The sequence below is a fragment of the Pseudonaja textilis genome, chromosome 2 (assembly GCF_049901715.1).
Source record: "Pseudonaja textilis isolate UNSWEBS1 chromosome 2, rPseTex1.2, whole genome shotgun sequence".
Lineage (NCBI taxonomy): Eukaryota > Metazoa > Chordata > Lepidosauria > Squamata > Elapidae > Pseudonaja > Pseudonaja textilis.
The window spans coordinates 128,827,550-128,841,534 of NC_141991.1; the positions used below are offsets into that span (position 1 = coordinate 128,827,550).

The following is a 13,985-nucleotide window of genomic DNA, read 5'->3' on the forward strand; positions in this document are numbered from 1 at the left end:
CTCAAGCAAAGAAGCGTTTTCCCCTAGTTAACCGCTGCACTTACCCTGCCAGAGTTCAAAGTGTTCCAAATGAACTCCCTCAGTTTTTCATCAGATACATCCTCACCCAGTTCCTTCTGTAGGTTTGTCAACCACACCAGCACTTCCTGTATCAAAGTAGCGAGATTTGATGACATTGTAAGAAAAAAAAAAGCAGCAGCAGCAGCTCTTCAAAAGCTCTGCCCACAGTGCAAAGTTAACTAAGGCTTTTGGATCACATGTCTCTTTACCTGATTTGCGAGACCGTGGAGAGGCCCAGCCAGGCCATTCATAGCTGCAGCAAAAGCTAGGTAAGGGTCCGAGAGAGCACTGCCCACGAGATGACTAGTGTGAGCACTGACATTGCCACCCTCATGGTCACTGCAAAAGGAAAGGAGAGGGGGGAGGAGAGAGAGTTATCAGCATTGGGCTAGCCAGCTTACAGCTGTATCTACAGAGGTGGAAAGAATTTGGCCAAGTATAAAAAAAATAAATATTCACCAACATCTTCCCCCTGAAGAATACTTGAAGTGGAGAACTGAAGCCGGCTTTTAGTCATTGGTCAATTCTTGGGGCAAAATTGCTTTTAATTAATTCAGTTTTGGCAGCACCCAACTCCAGACAGACTCTGTTAAACGTGGGTTGCACTTCAAAAAAAGTAAGCGAGGCCAACATAAAAAACAACCACTCAATTTAATTAAATTTAAATGACGAGCACTACATGGACATGCTGTAAAATAGGAAAAATCAGGGGGGAAATATTCCCCTCAGGGTTTTGCTATTCTTAAAATTGATTTTTAATAATTAAAAGAAAAGTGTAATAAAATATTTTCCTTTAGAATAGTGAATGCAGAAAGGCAAGGACATCTATATACTGCTATTCTTTATTCATTTTTTTTTCTATTACAGCTAGTCTTGATGGTCCCTATCAGGCCACCCTCTGTAGTTTCTGTCAGCCCCCCTGCCTTCAACCCATGCTCCTCAGCACACATCTTCAGCATTAACTCACCTGCCCACAGCTCTCACCCACTGACCCACTTGCCCAGGACTCCAGTCGTATGAGGTCCCCTCTTAATGGTGCACCCAGCCTCTGGGTTAAAACGCCCACGAAGACGAATGGAATCGCTGTTGCTAAGTGATGCTATGCTTTACCACTACATTGCTTTGTGACAGAAATTCCAGCCCTAATTGCCACCATACCCACAAAAGACTATCGGTATTTCATTATGGGAAGTCTTTTATTAAGAATATCAGAACTTGACAGTACTTGGAGAACTAGCACTGCAGGAGAATTTTTCCAAGGCAATAGCCAAATACTAGCCTGTGTCCTGGAGGTAGGCATTACCATTTTCAGCCCTTAAAAAAAATCAGTGTTTGATTTGCTTGAGGGCTTATCCAGTGCTAAATTTTGATCTGGATGACAAGAACAGAAGAAGCCCAAAGAAATGCCAAAAGAAAATGTTTAACACACTTTAAAGTAAATTCAATCAAACTATCAGACTAAATTAGAATTTTACAGGTACTAAATGTACCCCATATGGTTAAATGTATTAATAAACAAAGTATACATATTATGTTATGTTCTTAAAACAATAAAGTAGATTACCAAAGTAGGTTTAGTTCAGTAAAAGATGGTATAAAAATTAAAAAAATGCATATTTTTGTTCCCTCCTTCCCCTCAAAAAAGGGAATGGGAGGCTGTCATGTGTCTCCCCCCCCCCGCCCCCGCTGTAAACTTTTTGGAATGTTTCCCTCTCTCATGTGCCATGTAGTCAGTAGGAACTGAGTTCATCTTAGGGCTTTTTATTTTAAATTGCACCAACAATTATTATTTGTGATAACTTTTGGAGGAATTTTGAATTTGCATTCAAATTTTGACATAAAGACTCTAAACGGTCTATCTTCTAAATTATATGAATGCCTTTACAATGTTAATGCAATCCTTCTTTGCAATCCTACAATACTGCAGACTTTAGTTTTTAAAAGCAAGCATGACACAGCATTCCTTTACTGACTGTCTGACAAAATTAACTAGGAATTATAGGAAAAAATATAGTGACAAGACCCACGTATATAGAGAAGTCCCATAAAAGCTGCTTAAAAATTAGACGTATCATGATGCAAAACCAGATGACCTATACACACATCTGATGTCAGGACTAGAATGCAAAGCTAGGATTTGTGCCATGGCACACTTCAAGCTTTTTTCATCATGGTCGTTTGTATCAGACATATACGAATGTATAAGAATAGTCAAACATTTGTATTAGGCAATTTTCTGTTGAAAAAAATGTTCTTTGCCACTAGGTGGAGTTATTCATTAACGCCAGCAGCTTCAGCAAGTTTAGTTAGATCAATATTGTTGACAGTCTAACCAACTGCAACTTTCAGAGCTCCTGACTAACTCAAGAGCTCTTAAAGAGTGAAACTATGCAGTGAACTGAAGTCAGGAGCTTATGCTACCATTGAAATCAGACAGTTAAATATTATACCTTTGGCTAACAATGTCCTCAAAGACACTGAAACACCTTCAAACATCATGCAAAATTATAATGTGGATTATTCGATTTTGGCTTCCTTTTGTGTTTATAAATCAAAATGTATGGCTTACTTGACAAACCATAATTAAGTAACCATAACAAGAATATGAACCCAACCATGTTATTCCTCACTTACTGACAACAACTGGGGCTGGCAACTCAATCTCTAAGTGATGCAGTTGTTAAGTGAAACATGATGTGACCTATGACAGTTCCACTGTAGTTATTAAGAATACTACAGCTTGTTATTAAGTCCAGCATCGCATGACTGCAATTTGTGACTTCCTGCTGATTTGCTCACTGACTTTACCTGGAGGAATCCAATTTGTGAAGATCACAAATAGCAATAATGATTGTGAGATGCTGTGACTGTTGTAAATGTACGCTGGCTGCAAAGCACCTCAATTGTGACCACTGGGACACTGCAAGAGCCACAAATCTAAAACCAGTTGTAAACCTACCTTTTCAGTGCCATCATAACTTTGGTTGCTGAACAAGGCAGTCAGTAAGTGCGGATTATCTGTATTTTCATCCACGACTTAAATCTGCTGATACTTCTATATCTCCAAATTTAACCACACTGGAAGTAGCCACTGGGAAAATGTGGATTACTCCTGTAACAGCTCATACAATACCCAGAACTGCAACTGCGGCCTCTCTCTGCAATTTTGGGTAGTGATTTCACCCACGTTCCTGGAGCTTTTTTCTTTTTTTTACAATTATCAACCAGCTGCACACACCCCCACCCCCCCCCAAAAAGCTCTATCTTTCTCCATTGCTCAATTCAGCCTGTAGCTGTAGCTGGATCCAGAGGATCCAGGACTTTCATATAGGCATGGCTTACCTGTGAATCGTGAGGTAGAGCCGCATAAGTTCAATAAATTGGGGGTCAGTGTAGCCCAGCATGTTGGTGAAGTTGTATGACCAGTCTAAGGCGGGATCAATGGCGCCAATGCTGCTACCCTCACGGTAGAGATTGCGATAGATCTTTGCAGCAATACAAGGCAACTTGGCAATCAAGTCCATTGAGTCTTCATAGATGAACTACAAGGCAAAACAAGAGGAGGATGGGGAAGACTTGCTTACAAGGCTATTCTCCCAGCAGTACCTGATCTGCGAAGCAGACCCCCACCGCGGAAGTTCCAGTTAAGGCAAGCTCATATGCAGTTTTAAAGATATTCTTCGTCTAAGAATATATGCCTCTTGTAAGGCTTTAAAGATTGATTTTCCTCCTGGAGCTTTGGAAAAGATTAGATGACCTGTCCCCCCCAAGCTTTGGAAAAAGACCCAGTTCCCCCGAAGCTTTGGAAAAAAATTAGTTGATGGCACATTAGCAGAGTTGGCTCTGGGTTTTTATTTTCATGCATTACGTTTTAACTGGCTGTGTTCTTTAGTTTTTATCATGTTTTTATATGTTTTTTAATCTTTGACTGGGAGCTGCCAGAGTTGGCTAAATATAGCTATATAAATGTTTTAAACAAATAAATAAATAAGCAGGTCTTCCCTGCTGGAATTGTTAAGCCCATTATAAGATTATCATTAAGGGGCTGGAAAGCTCTTGTCTCTTACTTGCTTAAGTGCCTGCGTTTGCTAATAAATAGTACTACCAAGAGCCATTGTAAAAACTAAAGAAGAAACACCCATGGTAAAGGGGATGGGTAGCAGTGAGTACCACTGCTACCCGTCATCTCCTGGATTTCTTTTACATTCCCCATTTGGACTTTCGGTCCTTATTCCTACTCAGCATTATTGAGTAGTCTGGTGGGATAAACGTGCCAATCCTCCTGATCTTCTGCTGGTTGGCACATTCCATCTGCCCACTGCAAATTGGAGGACACACCCACAACTGAAAAATCACTTGCAATATTATCTGAACACATCTCTCTCTCTCTTTCCAAAGCAGGATGTCACATCCCAGCTGTATGTTTTGCAACTGTGGCATCACACAAGTGCCGGGTTACTTCTTACAGCAGCTGCCCCGATAAAGAGGTCACAATGCTAAATCTGATCAAATCTGTTCAAAATCTGATCCTATGGGAAGGACACATGGGGAGGACATTATAGCAACCACGAAGCCAAAGCATAACTAAGCAAAATGAATGTTGCCATTCCTGTACTCCTGGGATCTATTTTCTAAAGCGCCTGTAGGCCAGACAAGGAATAATGGATGGAAACTGAACAAGGTGAGATTCAACCTGGAAATAAGGAGAAACTTTCTGACAGTGAGAACAATCAACCAATGGAACAGCTTAGCCCTCGGAAGTTGTGGGAGCGCCATCACTTGAGACCTTCAAGAAGAAATTGGATTGCCATTTGACAGAAATGGTGTAGGGTCCACCGCTTGGGCAGGAGATTGGACTAGATGACCTATAAGGTCCCTTCCAACTCTGATTATCTGTTAATCTGTTATTATAACATTCAAAAAGGAAGGATAACTGAAGGGCCTGGCAGGAGGAAATTAAATTAAAAAAAATAGTTTAAGGTAAGGGAAGAGAAAAGAGCAGACACATAACAGAGTGTGAACAGCTCAGAGAAAGCCCTATCAAACATGGGGACTGACAAGGAAGCAGCAGAACAGTCAAGGCAATTCATAGGCTGGATGGAAATCAGAGAACAAGTAGACAGGAGGGCATTATTTAAGATTTTTTTTTAAATAAAACAGAATCTAGGATCAGATTCCAGCTATTTTCATTTTGGTTGCTCTGACAGAGATTTAGATAGAGCACTTTTGAAACATTAACTCATCACCACCTCTAACATAATGCAGCTGGCAATGAATATGTGGTTTAAATATTTTGCAGGACTCAATATCAACAGGAGTTGAAAAAAATGGCAAAACGGAACGCCAACGGAAGCATTTATACTAGCAATCAAATGGCCAGTACTGATTACCTAAAAAAGGCCCTGTCAAAAATATGAGAATTCTGTATACAAACAAACTTAAAATGCAAAAAGATGCTGTGAGAGTGTACAAATGGTACCTGTTACCATCTCTTAAGACAATTCTGCCTTTCTGAGGATCATGCTTCAACTGCAGAAGGCACCTGGGCAATTCCAGGGAGACAGCTGCAGAAAGCTGCTATAGGAATAATCACATCTATTTCGAGTATCTTTTTGCCTTCAAACTGGAAGAATGATCCATTTCCCTTCTAGCTGCAGGAACAGGAAGTCATTTCAGAGCATGTTTCAACATAGAGCTGGGGAACCTCCAATCAATGGACCTAATCCAGCAAACCTGATTGGCCCGTTCATCCAGTGAGCATTTTAGAAACAGCCCTACTCAAGTCTGCCCACATCTCTGATATCTTTCTCCACATCATTCCTTTCTCCACAATTGCAGAAGATGTGAACTAGTCAAGTAACTTGGAGCCACAAATGAGAAATAGCTGAAAGATGAGCCTACGTGTCCTCTCTTGGTTAGTCTATCACTGATGGGGAAGACTTGAGGGAGCTCAGCTTCCAGTTGGCATTCCTGCAAGGATGGTGGTGGTATCAGTGGTCCCTCATAGGATGAAGTTAGGAGTACAGGTAGTCCTCGACTTATGACCATAATTGAGCCCAACTTTTTTTTTTTTTTGCTAAATGAGACATTTGTTAAGTGATTTTTGCTCTGTTTTATGAGCTTTCTTGCCAGGGTTGTTAAGTGAATCATTGCAGGTATTAAATTAGTAACACGGCTGTTAACCCCATTGACTTCACTTGTCAGAAGGTCGCACAAGGAGATCCCATGACCCCAGGGGCACTGCAATCATCATAAATATGAGTCAGTTGCCAAGCGTTTGAATTTTGATCACATGGGGCTGCTGCAATGGACGTATGTTTGAGAAACAGTCGTCGGTCACTTTTTGCACTTTTTGCTATTGTAACTTCAAATAATCACTGAATGAACTGTTGTATGTCGAGGACTACCTGTACCAATTTTACATTCTATGGCAACTGCTTTTGTTTTTGCAGAGTGAATGCTCTGGGAAGGAAGTTATTCACTGACCAAGCAGCTGCTAAGTCTGGTTGCTGTGAAATGCATGCAGCTGTTTTCTATGAGAAGGGGGTGCAGGGATCTATCTTTCTTTCTTTCTTTCTTTCTTTCTTTCTTTCTTTCTTTTTCTCTCTCCCCCCCCTCTCTCTCCCTCTCTCTCTCTCCCTCCCTCCCTCTCTCTCTTTTTGGCAGGAGTGTCAAACCATGTCGTTACGTCGTCATCAGGTGACATATCAGGACTTTTTTCCCCTTCAGTAAACCAGGCATGGGTGTGGCCAGCGCGTGGCGCATCTGGCCTGCAAGACGGGAGTTTGACAGCCCTGCTCTATGGAAAACTGACAAGGCAGAGAAGGGAGTGCATCCTGAAAGTCCACAGGATCTCATTTTTCACCTCACTTCAAGACAAGACAACATCAATGGCAAGGACAGAACCAAAATAGTTTCTTTGGAAAGAAATTATTCTCTTCTGACAGACTCCTCAGTTTCAAACCTTAGTATGCTGGAAAGATTACAGTTAATGGGCAGCCAAAGCAAATTTAGCACCATCTCCCCACCCCCTGCCATTTGCAAATCAGACAGCAACAACTCATGGCAGATAAAAGATCTATACAGCCAGACCAAAGTCTCCTTGCTTCAGTTCAGAGGGCGTGTGCACGCACACACTGTAAGTCAGGTCAGAGCACATGTCATTACGCTCAAGGTCTCATATTACCAGGACAGCCAGGGTCGGAGCCCAGAGATTGAGAACCAAGGTCACATGCTATGCTGACTCTTGTCATTTACCATGTGCTAACAGGACAATCTTAGGAAAATTATGTCTACTTGGTCACAAAAACCCTGAAATGACCGAACAGTAACAGAATCATCAGGAAAGAAAAGCTGATGACTGGGCTAACCGAATGGTTAGAATACAGCAGTACTCATTCAGAATTTAGGAAAGTTAACTGGCTAGATTTCTTTCCTTTGCAATTGCTGAGAGGTAAGCTTACATCCCTATCAAAACCTTGATAATTTGAGCAGCATAGTAATTAATGTTAGCAGCATAGTAATTAACGTTAGCAAATCCTAGAATCAAATTTGTATTTAGCAACATTTACATATATCATATACAAAGTTCTCAATTAGCAGATGCAATAAAAAGACTCGGAAGAAACAATCTTCAGATTTTGCTGTGACTTTAGTTGTACTTTACTTAGTTGTAAGAGCACAATAAAGCTTTGACCAACAAAAACTATCAAAAGGTAGTTACTCCAGTTTCTACATTTTAACAGGCAGAGTCTTATATTTTCAGCCTTAAAAAGAAGTGCAGAGAAAAACAAGTACAAGACAGTGAGTGCACTGTGAACTATAATTGCTCTATGGCACAGCCAAGACCATTCATTTTTGCATTTTCTGTTTATGCATACATGCCTACAATTTCCAACATATAACTCTGGTTTTTAATTCTAGATAGCACAATCAAATGGTGAAGAAAATCCTGCCATGGTAGAGGTACACGCGTTCATAACAGCGCCAAGCTTGAAGTCATTTCTATAACCTCTTCTACCGACACTTGTGGAAAGCTTGCTGTTTGTAGCTTACCTCCCAGTACTTGGTCCGGCTAATTCCCTCAGAGTAGGCGCGGGCAAAAGTGCTCTCGCTGTTGAGAGCTGTGACAGCAGCACTGAGTTGTGACATGGGATGAAGGTTGGTGGGGAAGTTGTCAAGCATAGTCACTACATGGGAAGGCAGGGCTGCTCTCTTAGCCCACTCTCGAGACACCCAAGTCACCTGAGTAAAAAAAAACAACAACGTTGCACATCTATAGCTAGGGGGGAAAGTGCTATCTAACACCAGTCTTCCATGATCTTGGCTCTTATACAATAAGAGCTCTTATTGTTTTCCCCAGCAGTTCTCCAGACACAAAAAAGGTTGCACAATCACTGTGCAGATCACTTAAATGGGATGAACACTTATTTTATTTATCTATTTATTTGATTTGTCAATCGCTGACAAGATAATAGATATAAATATAAACATGAGTAAGAATACAGGAAATAGGTACGAATAAAGGGGGACAATAGGACAGGGATGGGAGGCATGATGGTGAACTTATGCATGACCCTTACAGACCTTTTAGGAATGGGTGAGGTCAATAATGATTAGTTTGAGGTTAAAGGAGTGGGGGGTTAGAGGATGTAACAACAGTCAGGTAGCGCATTCCAGGCATTGACCACTCTGTTGCTGAAGTCGTACTTTCTGCAATCAAGTTTGAAGCGGTTTACATTGAGATGACAGCAATCTTTGCCTTGTCTTTTTACCTGTTCTTGGGTAGGAATTTCTCCTGTCACCAGTAACCAAAACAGCCCTTCAGGAAGAGGCTCTGCACCGCCAGGGGCTTTGGGTAGCAGCTTCTGACACTCAGGAATGCTGTAGCCACGGAAACGAATGCCCTAAAAACCAATCCCAGAAGCAGGATAAGAAACCACATTTCAACGGAGAGGCTAAGAGCTAATTACAAAATTAATATCACCAATTCTGCCCTTCTTACCTCATCAGGATCCAAGACAGAGGTCTCGTATATTAGTCCTTTCATACCTCTCATGCCACCGTAGACCTGGAGAACAAGGAGAGCTACTTAAAACAAAGAAAAAAAATTGCCTTCAACTTAATTCTCTAGCTGACACAAATGCTGAAGGCAGAAAAATTACTGCCTTCTTGGATTGCGTCTGTCCCCCAAAATATCTGACCGGACAGTATTTGACAGAAGTCTTCAGGCTTCCTAGTTTCTCCAAATTCCCCTTTTCCATTCAATCTGAGGTGATTTAAGTCATATTTGTAGTTGGCTTGTTGACATACTTTTGCATATATTTCACTTTTTATGCATCATAGAAAAATTGGTAGAGAATTGTTCCCAAGTTTTATTACACATTTTTCATTACTTTTGGCACTCTGAAACACAACAGTGATAAGTTTTAATAGTGTCTCTTGCTTCCTATTTGTCTTAATTTTCCCCCTTTCTATCCTCTTTTTGACTGCAGCTTCAATCAGATCAAATAGAACAGCACTTTTTAACAAACAATCAAGGCTAGCTTTCCAACTGGCTCTCAGAAAACCTACTAAAATATTTCACATCCAGTTTGCACTAGATTACATAAGACATCAGTTTAAAAGCAACTAATGAGATTAATTAAAAACACAGTTCAGTACAGCCTAGGAAGTTAGTAGAAATCAAGAAAACTATTTTGCAGCTCCACACTTGAGAAAGAACTGGGTTACAAATAAAATCAGTGACATTGCTGCATGCTTAATCATGACTAGGCTTTTCTTGACTAGTTAAACTTTTACATCAACTACTGTGCACAATGCCAGAAAATGAAATTTCCTAAACTTTTTCCAAAGGCTTCTATCAATAACTTTCTCAAGCTGGTACTCTCTGGATGTTTCAACTACAACTTTCTTTAAGCCAAACTGTCACGGATATACTTGGAGTGAATAATAGGAGACATAATTATCCTCATTAGCATGGAATGGCTTGAGGAAAGCTGAACAAGAAAAACTAGACCTTGGGACAGTAATGTCAGCATTTATTTCTTTTATCTGTCAGAATTTCTGAGCTTTCTTAATCACCAAGGACTCTGGGCAATGAGCAAATAGATTCAAATTAAAACAACAAACATCAGAAAAACATGAAGGTATCTTGATCTGCCCCCTTCAGCTTAAGCCAGAGGATAATTGCCATTTGCTTTTGAACAGCAAAGAGTGTAGGGGCTACATGTAGTTATGGAGGTGGGGAATACAAAACCTTGCAATACACAAAATGGCTACTATGGAAATGGCCTCGTATCTTGTTTATACCCAATGAACCTTGTAGGAGAGGGGGACTTTTAGAAGACCTTCTTTACATGAATCTTCACATGGACAAATTTTGTTCTAGCAACCTGCTGCTTGATGTAATTGAGCCCGGGAGCCTACTGGTAACCAGTATGTCAACTTTATTGAGATGTTACTGTAGATTTATGGGATTCTCCCATTGGCATTCTTGTCACTGTGTTTTGTATCCGTTGCACTTCTGGATCATTTCCAAAGGCAGCCGCACATAGAGCATATTAAGAATGTTCTAACTGAGTAGCAATCAAAGTATGAGTTAGCCTCACCAGGGCACCCTGATCTAAGTAGGATTAAGCAGTGCATAAATTGGGTGAAAGCTTCCCTAGCCACTGCTTCCACCTGATGCTTAATCAGAAACCAGAAATCCAGTTGGCTCCCTTAGTCAAAGATCACCTCCTTCACAAGCATGACCTCCCTCCAGAGTAATCCTAGGCTCAATCTTAGCACTGTGCTCTAATGTTTATGGGCAAACAGCAGCTCCATCTTGTGGGGGCATAACTGAAGCTCCCATTCAGTTCCTCACAGATTCCAGTCATCGAGTCAGGACTTCTATACCATCTCTGGCACAATCTGATGATGATGATGTAAGGGCTAAATGTCTTCGGCATACTCACGGGATCACAGCACCAGCTGTCCTCTTCCAGCAATGTTATAAAAATGTTAAATAGCACAGAGGAAAGGCTTGAGCCTTGTGGGGTTTCATACCAGAGGACCCAAAGGCTTGAGCATCCCCCCCCACCCCAGCACCACTGACTAGAATTGTCTATTCAGAAAGGAGGAGAATCGTCAAAATTGACTCTTCAACTCTTATATATGGTCCAAACAAGATGTGTTTGATGGTGATACTGAATGCTGTGAAAAGATCTAATAGGATTAGGTAAGAGGCACTCCACCATTCAAAGTCATAGCGAAGGTCATGTACTAGAATGAACAATACAATTTCTGTCCTCTGACTAGGCCTGAATCCTAACTGAAAAGAATTCTGATACTGTAGTATGTTTCCTCTAGAGCCCTATCTAACTAGTTCCCCACATTCTCACTTTTTTTGTACCTCTCCTTCCCATGGCATTTTTGGGGAGAGGAAGTGGAATGCTACAAGAATAAGTTGTTATTTCTCCTTGGCCTGGAATTACAAGCTTTTGGAAGTTTGACAGCATGCCACCAAGGCTCCCATAAAATAACTGCAGGGGAGGATAAGCATGCTAATTCAGGAAAAAAAATTCTAAAAGCCAAAGAAATGTAGAGGAGAAGACTCTAAAGTCATTTTCTTAAACATATTTTTTAAACTTCAAGACTTAATTTACTGATTCATTTACTGAATCAGCGAAAAACAAGCTGGTCAAGACAGAACTGGGACCTGAGCCCAATGTCAAATCTCACCCTTTCCTCCCTAAAGCACAGCAAAGCACCTACTTCAGAAAAAGAAAATACTCAGAAAAGACATACAAGTGAATCAATAATCAGTCACATACAAACAATTTTAAAGGAACAGAATAGAGACAAAATGCCAAACTATAAAACACTACCCTGTTTTTTATCACGGTTTCCTGTCTCCAGATGACTCCTCCTATCTACCAGTATAATCCTACCAAACCAATTTATCTTTTTATTTTTTATGTGAGGAGCTCATCTGTTTTATCTTGTGCCCATGTGAACACAGAAACTGACCCAGACGTTTACACTGAAGCCTCTTCTCAACCTAAAGTGATTTTGTAATGAGGAAAAAGCCTGTCTAGAGATGAGGAATAGTAAACTAGGTGCCTGCTGGCAAAGTGCATCATGCAGAAAACATGTCCTCCCTTGACTGCAAGGAGTTTCACAGTTCTGCAAAGAGTTCGAGCTCCAGTTTGGCAGGACCAAAACCGGGAACATTTTGGTTGCTTCAGGCTTTGGTCAAAACAAAGTCTGGAGGTGACTTACCACATGCTTAGGGCAAGGCTTTGGGGGCTCATGTCTCACGTTCTCCTACACCTGGCCTGTGTCCTAGCCTGCTTGCTAATCTTCTCAGTGCCTTCCTTTCCCTATTCGCTCAACCACTAAAGCTGATGTCCTAAATTTTTTCCTCATCTTCTGAGCTGCCTCTACCTGGAACAAATACATGGGCTTTGGTTCAGACAGAGATCATTAAAACTAGCTACTTTGTGCATAGAACAATATGTAAATCCCCTAAGGATTGCAACTTTATCTGAAGGCCCAGACCTAGTGGACAAACAAGCCTAAGATATGCAACCAAAATGAATGCACATGATTGTATCCAACAAGGAGAAAATGCAATTTATTACAGGAAATTGGAACTCATGGGTTAGGGAAGCAACATTTGATTTGATATTTAGATGTGAAGAAGTATCAGCTGTTACTGTTTGAATCTTAAGCTAAAGCAGGAAATTAAACCAAAGCTGAAACAGTCACCACAACTAATATCTGTGATTTAAGGCGGTACTCAGCTTCTAATTTATTGTCGATATGACCTACCGTAAATGTGAGCATGTAGACATTTAGAACTGTAGATATATGATGGAAAGTATCAGTACATACATGAATAGAAGCTATATAAAACAGGAGGTGACTAAGATTTCCAAGGATTGAAGTCTAGGTAATGGTACCATGTTTCTGCAACAATACAGCCTCCACCAATAGGAAGGCCCAGCATGATTTCTAGGCTTGAGGTGAAATTAAGCCCTGCCCCCAAAATTTAGGCCTATTTAAACCATGCATTTCCCCTCCATTTCTCACATTATTCGTAAGAACTACATGAGGTGAAAAGAAATGGGGGGGAAGGGTGGGGTGGGGTGGGAGAAAACTTGCCTTTAGGAGTGCCCTGCAGGTAGCCTAGGCTAGAATACCCGATCTACTACCGATAGAACATCAGCCGATAGAAGGTCCCTGAAGGCAGAGTCACCAGCCGCTTCGATCAGCCAGTAGAAGCAACCTTGGGGCGAGTGCCCATGCGCGCTCCCTTCACCACAAGGCTGTTTCTATCGGCCAATGGAAGCTCCCCAAAAGCAGAGTCACCAGTTGCTTATATCGGCCGATAGAAGCGGCCTCGTGGGCAAGCGCTTGTGCGCACTCCCCTCGCCATGAGGCCATTTCTATAGGCCGATGGAAGCTCCCCAAAGGCAGAGTCACCAGCCGCTTCTATCGGCCGGTAGAAGCGGCTGGTGACTCTGCCTTTGGGGACTTCCATCGGCTGATAGAAACGGCCTCGTGGTGAGGGGAGCGCGCATTAGTTTTCTTTGAATCTACCAGCGGGGCAGGAGAGAAAACACACACGTATCTGTGTCTGGATAAAAATTGTGAGATTGCGATGGAGGGAATGGGAGAAAAGGCCTTAGCCCAAATGTGTTCCTGTTTTGCTTTCCTGCCCATTCCCTGATCAATCTCTCCGGGGCAGCTTTGGCCTAAAATCGCCCAGGTCTCCCTCAGCTAAAGGAGAGGGGAGGTCTCCAAAGACTATCCCTAACCTCTGTCATTTGAGAGGACTGAACTCATTGCTTCTCAAAGTTAGACCCGCAAGTTTTTCAAAAGTTCTTCTGAATACCTCGGACGTCCGATGAAATCCAGAATTGTCTCATGATTGAACT

General features: G+C 41.5%; 1 protein-coding gene across 2 annotated transcripts in view; it reads right to left on the reverse strand.

The window, feature by feature from the left end:
• Positions 1 to 13,985, reverse strand: part of CS (citrate synthase) — a 36,774-nt gene that overhangs the window by 3,867 nt on the left and 18,922 nt on the right. For both annotated transcript variants that reach the window (XM_026717434.2, XM_087925225.1), the window contains exons 4-9: positions 9,065 to 9,130; positions 8,835 to 8,966; positions 8,116 to 8,304; positions 3,403 to 3,602; positions 270 to 399; positions 45 to 146 (exon numbers count right to left, since the gene is read on the reverse strand). In XM_026717434.2, the coding sequence (XP_026573219.1) occupies positions 45 to 146; positions 270 to 399; positions 3,403 to 3,602; positions 8,116 to 8,304; positions 8,835 to 8,966; positions 9,065 to 9,130 (819 nt within the window). The remainder of the gene's footprint in view (positions 1 to 44; positions 147 to 269; positions 400 to 3,402; positions 3,603 to 8,115; positions 8,305 to 8,834; positions 8,967 to 9,064; positions 9,131 to 13,985) is intronic.